Genomic DNA, 16975 nt, shown 5'->3' with positions numbered 1-16975 from the left:
TTATAGCAGCCTAGCAGGTCCTATGGAAGACAAATGAGCCCGCATCATGACAGGGCCTCCATTGTATGAAATAGCAGGAATAATGGGGTTTTCCACTCATTTATCCTTTGTTTTGCTATGAAGAGTCAGGATGGCAACCAGAAAGGAAAACCTGTGGACTGTAGTTCAAGTTTAAGATCTTTGGTCTTATTTTTCAAGCTAACTTGACCTAATTTCTCCACAGATTTGAACCTCGGTTCAGCTATTAAGCTATTACGGTAAGAGCACTTTTTCACTATAAATGCCTACAGTCCTACCTCTTTTCTAACACCAAGAATTGCTTATTGCTCTATACTGACATCACATAAAAAACCACTAAAGCCCTTCTTTCAAAACTTATTAAATAAAATTCATATTAACTAGAAGAACTGGCAGGCACAGACGAATAAGGCTTTGACAGGAAAAGACTACATGTCCCATCACTCCCTGCTCTCCGTGGCTTTGGAGCTGTACAGACTCTTAAGGTGCTCCCAGTCGGCCTCGCTCTCGCAGTGCTTTACGCTGGTGAAAAACCTCTTGATGAGATCTTTAGCTTCACCTTTAACTGCAGACAAACAGATTAAGGTCAATGCAGAGTCAACCACACACTATTAAATGACTGCAATGCTTTAGTTACCTTGGCTTTTACCACAACTTTTACCCTCTGTAAGAAGGTGAGACAAGCACCGTGCAAAAGACTTAAACACAGCCTGTAAAACATTCAATCGTCCATCAAACACCGACACTAAATAGATAATTCACTTTATTACGAGTCCTACCCACCTTGTTGGCAAACTTCCCCTGATGGTAATAGGGGTCTAGATAACGCACCACGATATCAGCCGCTTCCTTCAGCGTCACCGCCTCAGTGGGCTTGCTGGGCGGCGGGAGCAACCTCTTCTGCACCTCCGGGTTAAACGTCACTCTTCTCTTGGTTACTCCTAACGTCCGGCTGCGCTTCGCTTCAGAAGAAGACTCCTTCTGCTCTGCTTTCACCTCGTCTGCCAACTGCAAACACATGGCACCCTTACCCATCACTAAGGATAAGATTAAATTTCATGCAATGGAGCAACAGGAAGTAGGTAGTATGGTTCAACCAGTTTGGCACAACAGCAGACTGAGATCTTTGCTCAGACTGGATTAAGAACGTCTAGTAAAACCAGCTTCTTAGTTAGTTTTAAACTCTGTGAGCAGTATCTGTGAACCTCTGAATGATTAATAATTACAAGGACAAATTAACGAGAGGAAAAGTTAACTGACAGCACTGCATTTTTCCTCTAACATAGAATGGCAGCTGTTAAAATAATCATTACTTGTAGTATAATAACACAGCTTAACGTTTTATGGAATGGGAAAAAGTGGACGGTGTAAAAGGGAAAGTCCACATCATTATGAAAGTCTCTTCTTTGGGCCGCTCTTTAAAGTAAACAAAAAAAAGGTTGAATATGAGAGAACTTCAAACTTTTCGAGGCTGAGAAAAGATGCACCTATTGCTCTAAAACCTCTTTTCAAAGTGTCATTTTTAAATACCTTTAATCTTTCAAATCGGACCAGCATCTCCACAGCATAATGCTGCCTCTATCATGTTTAAAGGCAGGGAAGTTGTGTTTACTAACTGGTCGTTCGTGATTTTTTTTTAAAGTATTGGAGCGATAGGGGCTGAAAACAACTGCATGCAACTGTTTTTGGATAGTTTATGGTTAAACAAAGATAAAAATCATGTATAATTTACCTACTTGTGTTGTGTTGCCAATATAATCTCACAATGATGTTTGTGGCTATAATGAGACAAATAGTGAAACAGTTCAAGCTAGTTGTATAATTATTATCCCATACCTCTTGAACAAAAGGTCGGTTATTTGCTTTTTCTGCTTTTTCAGGGTTGTTTGGTCTGCATAAGAGGTAAAAAAGTAGTTAAGCATCCACAAAAAAGACTATTCCTGTAAAGTTTGATAGAAATGTTTACTGATGTTAGAATACGTTGTGGTAGTGGTCATATCTTCTTGAGAAGTATCTTCAACCGGCGTCGACGTTTCCATTTTTTCCACTTCTTCGTCTTCATCGTCAGATAAAACGATGACTTCAGTTTTTGGTTCAATCAGGATCAGATCATCAGCCTCTAAAAGTTCAGGATGGGTCTCTGTTTCTTCCCCTGCAGCCAGACATTGCAGCTCCTGCCTGATGCTCTCCTCATAAATCTCTCCCAGAGTCTCTGATAACAAACCACCTGCTTCCAGGAGAGGCTCCGCCTCTTCACGGCTCTCCTCCTCTGCAAGGCTTTTTTTCACAAAGTACTGGGAGATGTTTCGAGAACTCTTTGCCGCTTCTGCCAGCTTCTGTTGCTTCCTGCTCATGGCTCTGCCTCCTTTGCTGGGACTGTTTAGGGAAGCGCTGATGGCGGTGGCCCTGGCTCTGATGGATGACGTCTGGGCCGGCGGGGTCTCCTTCTGTGTATCAGTCACTCTGATCTTTTTGAAGTTCGACTCCTCGGCAGAGTCACTGAAAAAGCTGCCATTTTCCATCTCTTTGGTGGAGGGATCCAGGAGATTCCTGGCAGACTGGAAGCAGCTAGAGGAGCCCCTTACACCTGCACCCACTCTTTTCCGCTTCATCTGGAGCAACAAGGAGGAGAGTTAAAAAGCAGGAGTGTAAGTCTCTGAAGCTTTAAGGATGTTTGTGTGAAACAGCACTCTTACTGAGTAGATCTGAGAAGCAGAGGTGAAGCCCTGCAGATCCTCTGGGTATAAAGAAGATGAACTTCCTTCTGCTTTGAGTTTTGTCTCAGCTTCTCTTGAATCGCTGCTGCTGCTGCCTTCATCTGTCCCAGCTGCTGATTTGATCTCCGACTCCTTCAGGAAACCAGATCAGTTCCATAATTAAACATCCCCAGCTTTATTCTGCATGGTTCATATTAGAACTCACACATTTTCCTCTACCTTCTTAAAGATAGCAGCTTTGTACAAGTTGGAGGATTTGCTGCTTTTGAACGCTTCATATTCTATATCCACCGCTGAACTCAGACAGCTGAGAGACAGAGAGGGAATAAAAAAGGAAAGATAGTTATTTGTTTCATTCAATCAGGTTTTTGCCGATTAGTTGTTGTGAATATTTGAAGTCTCTGACCTTAATGTATCTTGTGCCCCCTGGTGGCTGCACAGAGCATCACGCAGACGGTACAGGCAAAGCTCTCTGATCTGAAATGAGCCTTAAAATCAGATTTCCTTGAAATTTCAGTCTAAAGTGATTACTCATTTAAAATGGAGTAATATAGAGTCATGTGCTAACTTGTTTTATACTTTAAAAATCAAATCTACTTTGATATTTCCTAAATTATGATCTTGGAGGGCCTTGATCCTGAACCTGTTTTTTATGCTTCTCTGCTTCGATAGACCTAAGTGAAATAATCACGAAGGAAGGAAGGAAGGAAGGAAGGAAGGAAGGAAGGAAGGAAGGAAGGAAGGAAGGAAGGAAGGAAGGAAGGAAGGAAGGAAGGAAGGAAGGAAGGAAGGAAGGAAGGAAGGAAGGAGTCAGAGTGTTCCTAACTTAAACTGTGTTGGCATTCTTGCATCAAATGAAAACAAAGCAAGTAAATAAAGAACAGATGTAGGAAAAATGTTTGCTGGCGTTTTATTGAACCTCTGCACATCCATCTTTCTGCAGCTGGACAGGACCTCTGATGAAACATCACTCACGTGGGAGTTAATGAGCACCCAGTGCAGGAGGAATGTATCGGCACCATTCCAGTTTTTGTCACATACCTTCACAGTGAGCCGGGGGATCCTCTGGCTGCTGGCCTCTCTAAGCGGACAGTCAGCGTCTGCACAACAGGGAGAACTTGTTACTCCACAAAAGATCCACATGAATCATCAGTGTCGTATTCCTCTGTTGGTGTTACCTGGGGGAACAAAGTCCTCTCTCTGGCTGTTGGATCCCTAAAGACACACATGCATTGACGTGAGTTAGCATTTCCACACTGAGGTGACTTTCAGCCACACCCTGTGAAAGCCACAATGTAAACTAAAATGTTTCCCAGTTAAATATGCATCAAAACATGCAATCATACTTGTTCTGTAAGGTGTTTAAAGCTTAATGTGCCAGCTCTCTCCAACATATGGGAGCAATTTGAACAAAACTGTCCAAAACAGGCTGGGCGCCGGTCAGTCTTTGCAACAAATAGCTTAAATACAGCTGGATGTGGAAAGAGGGAACAACTGTTCTGGGTTTTTTTTTTCTTTTAATGAAACCTGAACCTAAATCCTTCATTAGTGAAAAGTTTCACTATTAAGAACATATGAGTGCATAAATAACCCCTATCTTAACATGAGGTAAAAATGCTCAGAGATACAATAATATAAAAATCTAAAACAGGTTTAATCTAGATTAGCCAGTTTTCTTACAGTTTTACAATATTCTAACTTTGGGGGGGTCGGCTATCATAAAATATTTAGTATATTGAGTTTATGGCTGCGCATTTATAACAGCTTACGTTCAGAGATCCAAAACATAGAGCATAAAAAAAGATAATCCAATAAAAATATATATGTTTTTTTTCTTCTAAGTATGAATCTTCTTAATCCAGTATATTTCAATAACGCAGTAGCTACCAAACCCCACCTTAAGACAGTTTGCCAAACTACAACCTAAAATGTAATAAGAATACAGTAAAAAACACCTAAAATCTAAGACAGACATATTTTCCTAAAATAGGTACATGTTTCTTGGATTAAGCAGGTAAATGACAAACTTTACCAATGAAATAAGATAGTTTTCATTTAAATATTAAAAAACAAATGCAGTCTCTCTGTTCAAGTGCATAATATCGAAGTATCTTATTTTAAGGTAAAAAAAAAAAATACTTGGCAGCTCATCTTATTCACTTACTTAAATTAAGTGTAAATACACTTATTTTAAGATATTTTTTTTTACCGATTATAAGATCAGAAGCTGAGCTAAAATTGGGCAAGTTTTTTAAAGTTTGGGATAATTCCCTACACTTCAAAAATCTAACCTAGAAATAAGTAAACATTTCTTAAGTTTAGTGTATTTAGCTTCAATTTAATTAGGTAAATAAGAAAATTTGCAAATGGACTCAGTATTTTTACTCTTAAAATAAGCTAATTAGATAATATGCATTTGAAGCAATACAATGAAATTGTTTTTCTTATCCTAAATGTAAATTGTCTTGTTCCATTGGCAAGGTGTCTCACTTACGGTACCTCCTTATTTCAAGAAGATATGCTCTTGTTTTAAGAAAAATAATTTTTTTGATTTTTTACAGTGTATTTTGCTGACGTCTACTTGGAAAATTAATCAGACCATCTGTGAAGAGCATTTTTAGCTATTGTCAGGTTTGACAGGTGTTCCTCCTCCATCTTTATAGACGATGTGAAATTAATGTTAGCAATCACCTTCCGTAGATTCATCTGTTTTTTGTAGAAGTCAGAAAACTCTTTTTTCCTCTTCTTGGCCTCCTCTTCAGCACTTCCTTCCTCTCCTTCATCATACCTTTAGAGGCGACCCACAGCATCATCATTATTTTACACCAAACACCAATATTTCTGTGACATAAACGCTGTCCCTGCCTTTCAAAGCCATAGCCCTTCTTCCCTCCTTCATATTGCTCCGGCTGGTAGCCGAAGGGTCCTTTGGGCCCGCCGCTCTGGCCGTCTTCGGTCTTGGTGCTGAGGGTTGCCGCTCGCTCCAGCTGTGCCCGCACAGCTTTGGGATTCCTGCAGTAGTCGCAGGCACCCGCGCAGTTTGGCTTCTTGTCGTCGAAATACTTGGAGATGATGGCATGGCGGCACCTGATAGAAGAAAAGAGAGAGTGGTCCAGCTGCTGTCACGGCTTTGTGGCGCCTTATTGATCCACCTGCTGTTATGTAGACGGCACACATGTTTTAGTTAAGAAGCAGGTAAGCACTTTTATGCCTTTTTTATTTTATTTTAACACAATCTACATGTTAAATTCCAGTTATCAAGTTTATATATAAAGAAAAAAAACTGTGGTTTTGGAAAATGTGTTACGTAAGAACTAATATCCACCCCCCCTCTCAGCCATAGAGCCTGTTTGGGAATCATTCACATCAACAGAATCCAAACCCCAATGCTGGGAATGGGAACGCTGCCACCTTCCTCTGTGAAACAGGGAAGTCTGAGCCAGGCAGAGAGGAGCACAAAGTAAAGCAATAGTCCCTCCCAGACACGACTGTCAAAGACAACTGGAAAGCCTCTGAGGAAACTAGAGGAAGATCTGAAGAGTGAACGCAAAGGAAGAAAAGGCTTCTCTTCTCCGTATGAATCTTACTTATAGTCTCACTTTAGGACCAGCGTCAACTTCTGGTTGCACCTCCCCAACAACAAACCAACTAACCAGTTTTGCCAAGCAAGACGTTCTGCAGAAAGCAGCTACTGGGAGCATAGAGCATGCTCACAACGTCTCCACCCAGTGCACTCCCTCATCTGTTGGCTCTGTAACTCCTAAGTGTGAGAAAACAGCTGAGACTCTCACAGGTAGGTGTCCTTCATTCTTTCTGAGAAAAAACCTGACTTAGAAATAGATTCAGCAGAGGGAAACAGAAAATAGTGTCTTAAAAGTGCAAAAAAGGACTGGTTTACTTCAACATCTTTTAAATGATGTTTGTTTCTGGATGTTTTAAACTCATCAGAGCCGATAGTCTATAGTGCGTTGATTCCATTGGTAAAAACAAACAAGACAACAAAAAAGCACTTCTCCGTAGACTGAAACAGAAAAGAGTTGATCTGTTCAGCAGGTTAATACATTCGAAGGGGAAACGAACAAACCCAACCTTCTCAATCTTCTATATTCTTTGATTTTGTCTGAATATCAACAAAAATCAAAGAGTAAAATCATAACTGACGGTAAATTCCTGTGGCTGACTCTGTTCAGAGCTGCTTCTGATTGGAACACGCTGTTCAGAGAGAGCATATGTTTGTTATTAAAGTAATCTAAGCAGCTCCATTTCACGTGTTTTCAACGATCATCCGTCCTCAGCCATTAGAGGACTCAGCTGAAGCTTCCTTTAATACATGTAGACCTAATGTCATTTTAGTGGGTTTAGTTCGTTATAATGGAAACCAGCTCATACAACCAGAATAGTAACAGAGCTTCACACCCACTTTCAAGGAAACAACTAAAAGAAAAAAATCGGAACCACTTGAAACTGGGCAGGAGTTTAACTTTCCAGCAGGACAAAGCTGAAAGGAAGTAGTTTAGATCTAAGCAGATGCATGTGTTCAAATGGTCTAGTCAAAGTCCAGATCTAAATCCTTTTTGATTCTGAGGCAAGATCAACGTCCACACATGCTGCCTGTCCATTCAATATAAGGTAAGACTATTTTCAAAGAGAAATATGCACATTCAGTCTCCAGATGCATAAAGCTGGTAAATAAAATGTTACACTTTTATAGTTAGCTGCCTTCAGAAGGAAACTGGTTGCGCCGGTTTTTAATTATTAGTATCTCAGTTATAGAAATGCACATAACACTGTGCTGGTCCGGGTCAAAAAATTCAGCAAAGATTTACAGACGTACAAGGATGTAAGCAGAAATATATAACATTGTATGAATCGTTTTTAACTTTTTTTTAAAAACGCTCCTGTTTGAAGACAGACATCAAACACCAACGAATATGATTTTTTTAAAACCAGAACCTCAACATGACCTTTTTGCTCTGGGTTCTTCTCAGCAGGATGGATGCCAGGGAGGAGACAGTTGGCCTCCTGAACAAAGTATGGCTCAAGCTTCAAAGTCTGTCCAGAGCCCACCCTGTGGACCTGGCAGCCTTCTTCATCCTCCTCATCTTCATCTGTGAGTCATATCCCCTTTTTTTCAGCATACTCTTAAAAGAGAGTTTTGAAACTAAACATACATATATTCTTCCTCCAATAGTAATGGTGATCCTGCTGGCGGGGCTGACCTGTATGAGCTGCTGCTGCTGCTCCAGGTGTAAATCCAAACAGCACAGACCCGACGTCTGAGTGAACGTGTTACTTTCAGACAGTTTTATTTTTTTTTTCTGCAGATCTGATAAGCAAAATGCTTAGAAATCCTCACTGGGTGTCGGATATAAACCATACACCTTTTGCATAAAAACTGGGCGGAGCCTCAGAACAACAAAGCAAACTCTTGGATTGTGTTCAAGGCCGCGGAGCACACCCATTAATGCTGCCAGGATTTCAGGAACAGCAACATTCCTTGGAAGCATCCCTGGAGCCCGCGAAGCATCAACAGCTCCTCTAACCTGGGGATTCAGTTCCCAGCTGGCGTATGTCAATACACAGGACCCAACATGTTTATGGGCTGGAAAAAAACCAGTGAGCTGCACAGTGTTCGATCAGAAGAAAGCCGTGTTTGTTTGGGAATGTTTTATACTGATCTGGAATCATGGGATGCCTGAGGAAAATTAGATTAGTCTTCATATCGAAAGTAAACAGTTATTAGGGTGTTTTCGCCTTAAAAAGGCACAAAACACTGTTTCTTCTGTTACTTTCGGGAATAAGCCAAATTAGATTAACTTCAATGTTCATCATGTAAAAAAGGCAAGCAAAAAATAAAGTATTTAGAAGCTGGATGGAAACAGTGAAAGTTAATGAAGAGTAGCAAAGTTTCCTGCTCCTGTTTGGGTTCAGAAAGATTTCTTTAGAAATTTGCCCATCAAGAAGAGAGTTTAGAGAGCTACCAAAGCAGCACTTGTGGAAGGATTTAAAAGAAGTTGATGGTTAGCAATCAGGAACTATATTCCTTTTTTAAAACCGCTATTGTTAATCTAAAGTAACCCAATGCTGTTTCTCCCAGCAGTTATAACACCAATCTGTAAGCAGAAACAGGAGTTGGTGAAATACTCAATATGGTTCAATTAATTTTCCTTTAAAAACATGTGTTTTAGCCCTTAAAAAAGCCAATTAAAGCAAATTGCAGAATATATAGTTGGTGAAGACATCAGATCCCCGATTCATGATAAAATAGCAAATAATTATAAAAATCTCACCATTCTAGAGTTCTTTCATTACAAGGGTCACTCCATCCTTCTCTTTGGTGCAAAAAAATGATACCATTGTTGAAATAGGGTTAGGATTAACCATTTAATCCATTAATCACATTTTTTTCCACTCATAGCTTTAAGTGACATCAGTTCTTCACTTTTTGTTCTTAGATGTGTAGTTCTAACTGATAAACTGTGTGATGCCACTCTGCTGCAAACATTTAATTTGTTATATATTCATTGTTTGATCTGAAACATGATTATTTGAATTGTTATTATTTAAACAGTAATTACTATTTAATTTGAGGTCAGCTACCAGATGGATGAGTGTTAGTTTTTTTTTTTTAAGCAAAACAATTTGTTTATTTTATTTTTTTTTAAATTAACCTTAAATAAGAAAAATATAAATAATAAATTAATAAAATTAATTGATCGATCAGAATCATTTTTAAGCCATATTGGCCAGCCCTACATTCAAGCTGTTTTTTTGTTTGTTTTTACAAAGAAAAAACAAAAACATACAGAATTTTTTTTAGAAAAAAGAAATGATCTGCTCTGAAAAACTTTAAAAAACAAAGTTTATATTTTTTGTAGGTTTTGCTCTAAATATATTCAGAGAGTAATGCTGCCATCTGCTGTCTGGAAATGGAAAACCAGATATTCAGAGAAATGATGTTCACACCTAAAACTGTTGGAATAGTTGAAATATGTGGGAATATTACTGTACTCTAGTTTACTGCAGTGACTGTATATTATATATATATATATACACTTTTCTCACCCTTCTTGCTCACAAAACAGAGCCATGGCTTCCAGGTCAGAAAGGGCTGCTTTGTCAGACTCCTTTGAAGTGCCTCGTTTCTCCTGCAGAAAATAAAAAAAATCTTCATGCAAACATTCTGCTGATTGCATCTCATTGATCTCAGGTTGCTCTGCTGTCAATCCTACCTGCCTGCGGGTGATTTCCTGGCGAATCAGGAAGCTTAGCTGCTCTTTATCCTTACGGCTATAGTAGGTGCGACACAGAGAGAGCAGACCGTCTCTACCTGCTCGTCCAGACTCTTGGTAGTATCCGGCCAAAGACTTTGCAAGGTTCCAGTGTGCAACAAATCTGCCAAATCATAAAAAATAAATAAAAAAAATCTAACTGCAAACAGAGAATATTTGTCTTCTTACCTGACATTAGCTTTGTCCACACCCATGCCAAAGCTGATTGTTGCAACGATAACCAGCACCTTCCCCTGCATCCACTCATTCTGCACCTCTGTGCGATCGGCTCCCTTTAGACCTGCAAACAAAAACAAACTTTCTACATGAACTCCAAAATACACGTAGGTCTACAAAACACTCGTTTCAACATCCTACCTGCATGATAAGGCTTAGCTAAGACTCCAAGCTTGGTCAGCTGGTAAGCAACAGTTTCACAGCCTTCTCTGGTTCGACAGTAAACAATCCCGCAGCCCTGACCACAAACAGTGTAAAGAAAACCTTTGTGAGAACAGAGTGAGTCACAAATATCTCTATCAGAAGTGCAAGAAAGAAAATGACCTAATTTCTAAGCCAAAAGAGACTATATCGAAACATGCCTTCATGCTGCAGCTTTAGCTTCAAATCAACAGACTCCCTTTAAATCCTTTATAACAGGAAAATCTCCATTTAAAGATCAAATGTTAAAAAAGACTTTTTCATCTGTGAGAGAAAACTAAACTCAACTAAAATACAATATCTGAGGGTGATAAGTAGAACCTTACACTTATTTGTAAAAATAAAAAAGATGCTTTTGTATAAATTAAGACACTTTGGTGAAGGCAACAGATAAAAATCTCTGTGTAAATGGGGGTAATAAAGATATTTAGGCTGGTCACTTTTCACACTCCAGAAAAACATTTGACAAACTGTGTCCAAAGGGATAAAATCGCAGTCTTTCCTCCTGACTTTAAGGATTATGTGCAAGATATTTTCAAGATTTGAGGGAGGAAAACAAAACCATACAACTATGAGGCACAACAATATGACCAGAGGTGGATAAAAACCCAGCCTCATTTTCCTTCATCCTGGTTAATTAACCAGGTGGTTAGATCCTCGGGTGATTAGTCTGGATTGTGGAGCTTGAAATGCAAATGTTGAAACTAATCTCTGTGCAGGGTTTTTACTTTCTTATCCACTTCGGATTATGACCACCTCGACTAAAAAACCCGGCAACTAGCTGTGGTACCTGACAACAAGAGATCAGCAGAAGTTCTTTACATTGAAGTATGCAGCATGCGGAATGTAATATAAAACTGATGAAAAGGAATGTAAGAAATGAAACCCAGCAAATTAAATTAAGACATTGAAGCATCTCCTCAATTTACTAGACCAAAACAAAACACAGGTTCAGGATCCCTCTGCATGTGAATAGAAATAAGTGTTAATAATGTGTTTGTTTTTACAGTCAGTCATATTCATTTATTTTCTTTTTAATATTGAACATTATGCATTTATTATTATCTATTAATAGTTGCTTTTTTTAACTTTCTGATAAGTTATTTTCTTCTGTTGTACAGCTCATATTTTAATGAGCTTTTTGTATGTATAACTTAATCTAGTGTGTAAATCGGATGTGTTTCTTTACTTGTTTTAGCCACAGAGCTGCCCAAATTACCCCATGGTAGGGAAACAAAGGTGTTTCTATTCTATTCTATTCTATTCTATTCTTGTTAACAATTATTTTGCAAATCGATTAATCTGACGATAATTTTTATGATTAATCACTAGTAATCGGATAGCCAAAGGTTACTTAAAGAAGGCTTTTTACAAAATGAAACCATGTGAAACTAAAACTTTTCCACCTGAGGAGTTGTAGATAGAGCATATTGACAGACAATTTTTTTTTTTTATCTTAAATGCAAAATATTGATCTTTTTTTTATATAGTTTAGACAGAATTGCTGTTCAAGGGCTGGTTGCTCTGTCAGTATGTTGTAGAGTCTCTACACTCAAGTTAATGATTAATCGATTACTAAATAAGTTGAAGATTATTTCAATAATCAATTAATTATGATTAATCCGATTAATTTTTTCCGCCGTAGTTTGGCTTTATTCAAACTACCTCATTTCCCCTAAATAAACCAATGAACCAATTTCCCTGCTTCTAAGACATAATAACTAAAGATAACAGGTTAATTTGTTGCTTAGAAAGTACGTTTTCATGCCAAGTTGCTATTAAGAAGAGAAATCAATATTACTCCTCAAGATGAAATCCATTGCTTTACTGCAAGTTTTAGTATTAATTTAAAGACCAAATGTAGTAAGAGTTACCTAAACAAGTCTTTTCTTTTTATATTCACATGGTGCAATAAAGATTAGACTGAATAGATTTTAATGCAGGAGAATTCTACGGTATGTTAGAAAAAGGGTCTAACTATGATAGGAGGGTTATGGTAGACGGCTTATGAGATATTTTCACTAATCGAAGGAGAATTTTACCTTAAAAGTTCAAGGCTGTTTGATACCAGATGCTAATAATAGTGACTAAGCAAGCTTTCAAGCTTTTCATAGTGAGAAAGTTTAAAATATCAAATCTGCTCCTTTCAGCGTAGAAGTTTTAAGGAAGCTTCACTAATCAGATTTTTGGGAGATTCAAACTGAGCATTTCTATTAGTGATGGGTCCAGCAACAGAGATCATAGGTGCATGCGTCAAGATCATAGAGCAAAACATTTCATCAAAGTCATTTGACCGATACAGGAGTTGTTTCTAACTGACTGACTCACTAAATTGTGTTTAAAAATGTATCTGTCAACATATTTGTCTCATATTTTGCGGTTTATGGTTAAAATGATCAAGAATTTTGGAGCAGCCTAAAAGGAATAGGAACGTTTCAGCCCTTGCATTTTCATTTTCTCGTTGTGTCATCCTTTTCCTCTCAGTTATCACTCAACTTATCTCAATTCAAGCTCATTTCAAATTGACTCTTAGTTTATTTACTGTTTTTCCTGTACTTTTTTTCTTTTATTTATTTATATATATATATATATATATATATATATATATATATATATATATATATATATATATATATATATATATATATATATATATATATATTTTTTATTTTTTATTTTTTTTTAAATCCTAGTCAACAAACATCCTCATTCACATTTTCCCCTAAAGTTTCACGTTATAACTGTTTACATTATTCATTGGCTGCATCTAAAATATCAAAGACATTTGCAATTTAAACATAGATATGAAATAATACAATATAACCAACACTAACTTAAATTATATCACTGTACTAGTTAATCAAATCAATTCAGTTTAGTCTGTCAAATAAGCTGCCTGTAGTGTCTTTAAAGCTCCAGCAAGTGTCAGTATTCTGCGAGACAGTATAAATAAAAGTTTGGCAATGTGTCAAAATGCTTCAAGATGCCTCATTAACCCATTACTAATTTCTATTTACTCCGTTGACAACATTTAAGCCTAAAGTATAATTACAACACTCCAAAGCTACTTCAAAGCAAGTCGAGCTTCATACATGTAATTCTGTTTGGGTTGAATGATCTCTTTTACGAACCTGTCCAGCAGATCCGCTGCTCAGATCCAGAGCTTTTTTAATAAAGGCCTGAAGGTGAACATAAGGGTTTGGCAGCAGATCTCTGAAGATCACATCGTAATGAAGGTTGCTACGGAAGACCGGCGTGACAAAGGACATGGGCGAGCGCAGCTTCAGTGATTTCATAATGTCTTCTTGGACGTTTTTGGGAGCCGTCGCTGTCAAAGCCAAACAGGGTACTCCTGGTATGCTAGCCCGCAGCTCACCCAGTTTGAGATAGTCTGGTCGGAAATCATGGCCCCACTGGGAAACACAGTGAGCCTCATCCACAGCCAGGTAGGACAGCAGGCCGCGGGAGCACAAACCCGTCAGGCAGGGCTTGAACGAGGTTGAGGCCACCATCTCTGGAGTGATGTATAGGAGCTTCAGCTTCGGCCGGCTGCTCCCCAGATCAGCCAGGATCAGACGGCGCTCGGCTGCAGCAAGCTTGGAGTTGATGGAACAGGCTGGGATGTTGAGCTCCTTCAGGCGATCCACTTGGTCCTAGAGAACGTCAAAGATAAGAGGATACTACACTCACATCCAGTTTAGAGAAAACATCAGGAAAGATGAGGTAAAGCAGAAAACCACAGGACTGTGCTGTGCTGTTCTTTTTACATTATTTGCAGGTGATGAAGCAGACTGAAAATGTTTTATCATGATCTCCCTTTTATCTCCGCTTTCTTTCATATTTTCTCCTTTTTTTCTATTTTTCCTTTCCTGTTCTACTTACATTGCAGTGTCCATATAATCTGTATAATTCTGCATAACTGCATAACTGCATAACTCTGCATAATTATAATAAAGCAATTTATATGCATAAAACAAGCGGATCACTATGGCGATAGCCGTACTGCTCCACTTGTGAAAGCAAAAGCTGTTGGGCTAATTTTTTTAAGCATCAAGACAATTATTCTTATTGCCACATCACCAGACAGGACACTGTAAAAAAAAAAAAAAGAAAGAAAAAAAAGAAAACCACAGGACTAATGTCAATTTAATGTACATGGACTCTTAACAACGTGCTGTTAAAAAAAAAAGATCAACATTCTTCAACACTTATTCAACCCTTAATCTAATAAATATTCTGGACAAATTAAAAAAAACAAAGCATCATAAAATGGTAGCATGTGAGTGCTAATAGAAAATATAGCCAGAAATATTGATTCCCATGGAAGATTTTGATTTAAATCATTTAAATTCAACCAAGAACCTTAATTCTGACATTTCTCAAAAGATAATAATAGAATGTAAAAGGGTATATTGTATAAATAAATACTGTTGTAAGTGCTAAGAAAATGTATTTCTATAAAAAAATATCCTTGGCAGTTGTATATATCTAACAATATTTCTCAGTATTTTCAACAAGTTTAGGTCAAATTTTCTCAAACTCCATTCCTCTAAGCCCCAAGAACTGCATGTTTTAGATGCGTTGATGCTCAAAAAAAAAGCTATGAAATGCATAAATAATCTCTCCAACATTTCATCAAGTTCTGTAAATGCTTATAAACGATCCATCACTTAAATCAGGTGTTTTGAACCAGACAGGGACCTTAAAGATTAAGGATAGCAACTGTTGAACTTCAAAGGTCTGGGCTAGGTAGTAACCTTGAATAGCAGCAGCGTCTTTTTACACCAAAGAAAACATGTTAGCCTTTCTATGCAACAAAAATGTTTGTTGGAGAATATATTATGATCTGGTGAAACCAAAATGTGAACTCTTGGCCACAACTCTACAAGGTGTGTCCTGCACAAACAAACACTAAATCAAAAAAATAATAAGAAAATGCACTCATCTGAAGATGATTACAGTTTTTGATCAGTGCAGAACTATATAGAATAGAATAGAATACAATAGAATAGAAAATCCCTTTATTTTCCCACAATGGAGAAATTCTGGCGTTTAAAGCAGCAAAAAGTTTAAAAAAAAACCTTAGGAAGGTGTATAAGTGTAACATAATAGTGAAAAGTAAAAAAAAAAAGAAACAACAACAACAAAAAAATACTGTACTGTAAAGTGTTTTAACAATATAAAACTGTGCACCTGGAGAATAAATAACCAATATGCAGCTATGGACATTTTTACATTAATGGATATTTGAAAATAGCAGCAACATCAGCATGTTATTTAAGTGACCAATATAGATACTGTGAAAATCAGCATAAATGTAACAACTTATTTAAGTTGTTGGGAACAGTGATAGTTATAAAGTCTTACAGCTGCAGGGAGGAAGGATCTGTAATAACACTCCCTGGTATATTTAGGGTGCAGAAGTCTGTCACTGAAGGAGCTCTCCAGCTCTGCAACAGCTTCATGCATGGGGTGGGAGAAGTGTGTGGTTGCAGATAAGGGGATGTGAACAGGAAATTCCCTTACAATCTGACAGTGGGTATTTTAAATTCAAAATGGGATTCTGACTGAAGTATCAGCAAAGAACAGAGGATGATTGTTGTTTTTTATGGCTTTATGTTTTGTAATGTTAAAAAAAAGTCTGCAATTTTAACAGGGAAGAATGTGGCCTTACAAAGCAAAGCTGAGGAGGTGTCAAAATAAAATAACATAGGAGTGTTAAATAGGAGTAGACCTTATAGAAGGTCATATATAATCACATATTCTTCCTCTTGACGTGGCAGAATCAGAGTAGAACATTTAAGCACCACATCAGCAGCAATTTGCAATAACATTGTTTACAGAGCAGCATCTGTGAGGAGTGGCAGCAGCAGATTGAGGGAAGAGACTGACCTGAATCAGAGCGATTAAAGGGGATATAACCAGAGTAATGCCCTCAGCCAGCACTGCAGGCAGCTGATAGCACAGAGACTTCCCTGCTCCGGTGGGCATGCATACAAACACGTCCCTGTTACCTAAAATAGCAGACAGTAAGTCAGATTTTCACCAATACCAAGCTTTAACTTCTTCATCAGTCTATTGCACACGTTACATATTTATGTATGTGTTGCTATGGTAAGGATAGCAGGAAAATGGGAATAAAACACAAAATAGAACATCTGTTTCTGACTCACCACGAATGACAGCCTTAACAACATCTTCCTGAAGTTTAGACCTGAAGCCGTCGAAGCCAAAGTGAGATTTTAAAGCCTGTTTTAAACTTGTTGACATCGTTTATCTGCCTTTGAAGAACTATCTCTCGTCGTCGCACATCTATGACGTCACTGGAGTCGAAAACAAAAGACACGAAAACAAAAGTAGAAATAATTAATATGTGTTATTATTATACTTTATATGCTTTTGAAAACATTTAACAATTTACTTAGATATATTTACAATTTTAATTAAAAATAAAAAAGAAGAAGGAGTCTTCCATGTCCATATATGGCAGTCAAATTCTGATTGGTCCAGCTTTGTGAACCTGCTAACGTG

At 37.8% G+C, this 16975-nt stretch overlaps 1 protein-coding gene and 1 long non-coding RNA gene across 2 annotated transcripts; one reads left to right on the top strand and one right to left on the bottom strand.

Annotated features, from left to right (window-relative positions):
- Positions 1-110: 110 nt before the first annotated feature.
- On the bottom strand, positions 111-16757 carry recql5 (RecQ helicase-like 5). The gene is made up of 18 exons (XM_038282251.1): positions 16618-16757; positions 16337-16458; positions 13576-14097; positions 10385-10481; positions 10196-10307; positions 9968-10130; positions 9801-9883; positions 5601-5822; positions 5427-5523; positions 3914-3950; positions 3777-3835; positions 3142-3212; positions 2955-3042; positions 2715-2867; positions 1855-2630; positions 802-1026; positions 656-728; positions 111-583 (listed from the first exon to the last, which is right to left on the bottom strand). Exons 1-15 carry the CDS (start codon positions 16712-16714, stop codon positions 1953-1955), a joined length of 2601 nt encoding a protein of 866 aa, XP_038138179.1. The 5' UTR covers positions 16715-16757; the 3' UTR covers positions 111-583; positions 656-728; positions 802-1026; positions 1855-1952.
- Positions 5610-8331, top strand: LOC119781699. The gene is made up of 4 exons (XR_005280602.1): positions 5610-5930; positions 6073-6528; positions 7724-7845; positions 7927-8331. It is a non-coding gene; the product is annotated as an uncharacterized LOC119781699 (long non-coding RNA).
- Positions 16758-16975: the final 218 nt, after the last annotated feature.

Source organism: Cyprinodon tularosa, unplaced genomic scaffold (assembly GCF_016077235.1).
Source record: "Cyprinodon tularosa strain WSP-4 unplaced genomic scaffold, ASM1607723v1 ctg181, whole genome shotgun sequence".
Lineage (NCBI taxonomy): Eukaryota > Metazoa > Chordata > Actinopteri > Cyprinodontiformes > Cyprinodontidae > Cyprinodon > Cyprinodon tularosa.
The sequence above is the reverse complement of the archived record's forward strand: the minus strand, read 5'-3'. Positions and strand labels throughout refer to the sequence as shown.

What these genes read in the sequence shown, in the direction of transcription:
- recql5 (XM_038282251.1), bottom strand. Translation starts at nt 16,714, where the DNA reads ATGTCAACAAGTTTAAAACAGGCTTTAAAATCTCACTTTGGCTTCGAC. An exon ending in AAGGGCTATGGCTTTGAAAG is followed by an intron (nt 5,524 to 5,600) that starts GCAGGGACAGCG and finishes TCGCCTCTAAAG; the next exon opens with GTATGATGAAGGAGAGGAAG. An exon ending in AAGCTGCTATCTTTAAGAAG is followed by an intron (nt 2,868 to 2,954) that starts GTAGAGGAAAAT and finishes GGTTTCCTGAAG; the next exon opens with GAGTCGGAGATCAAATCAGC.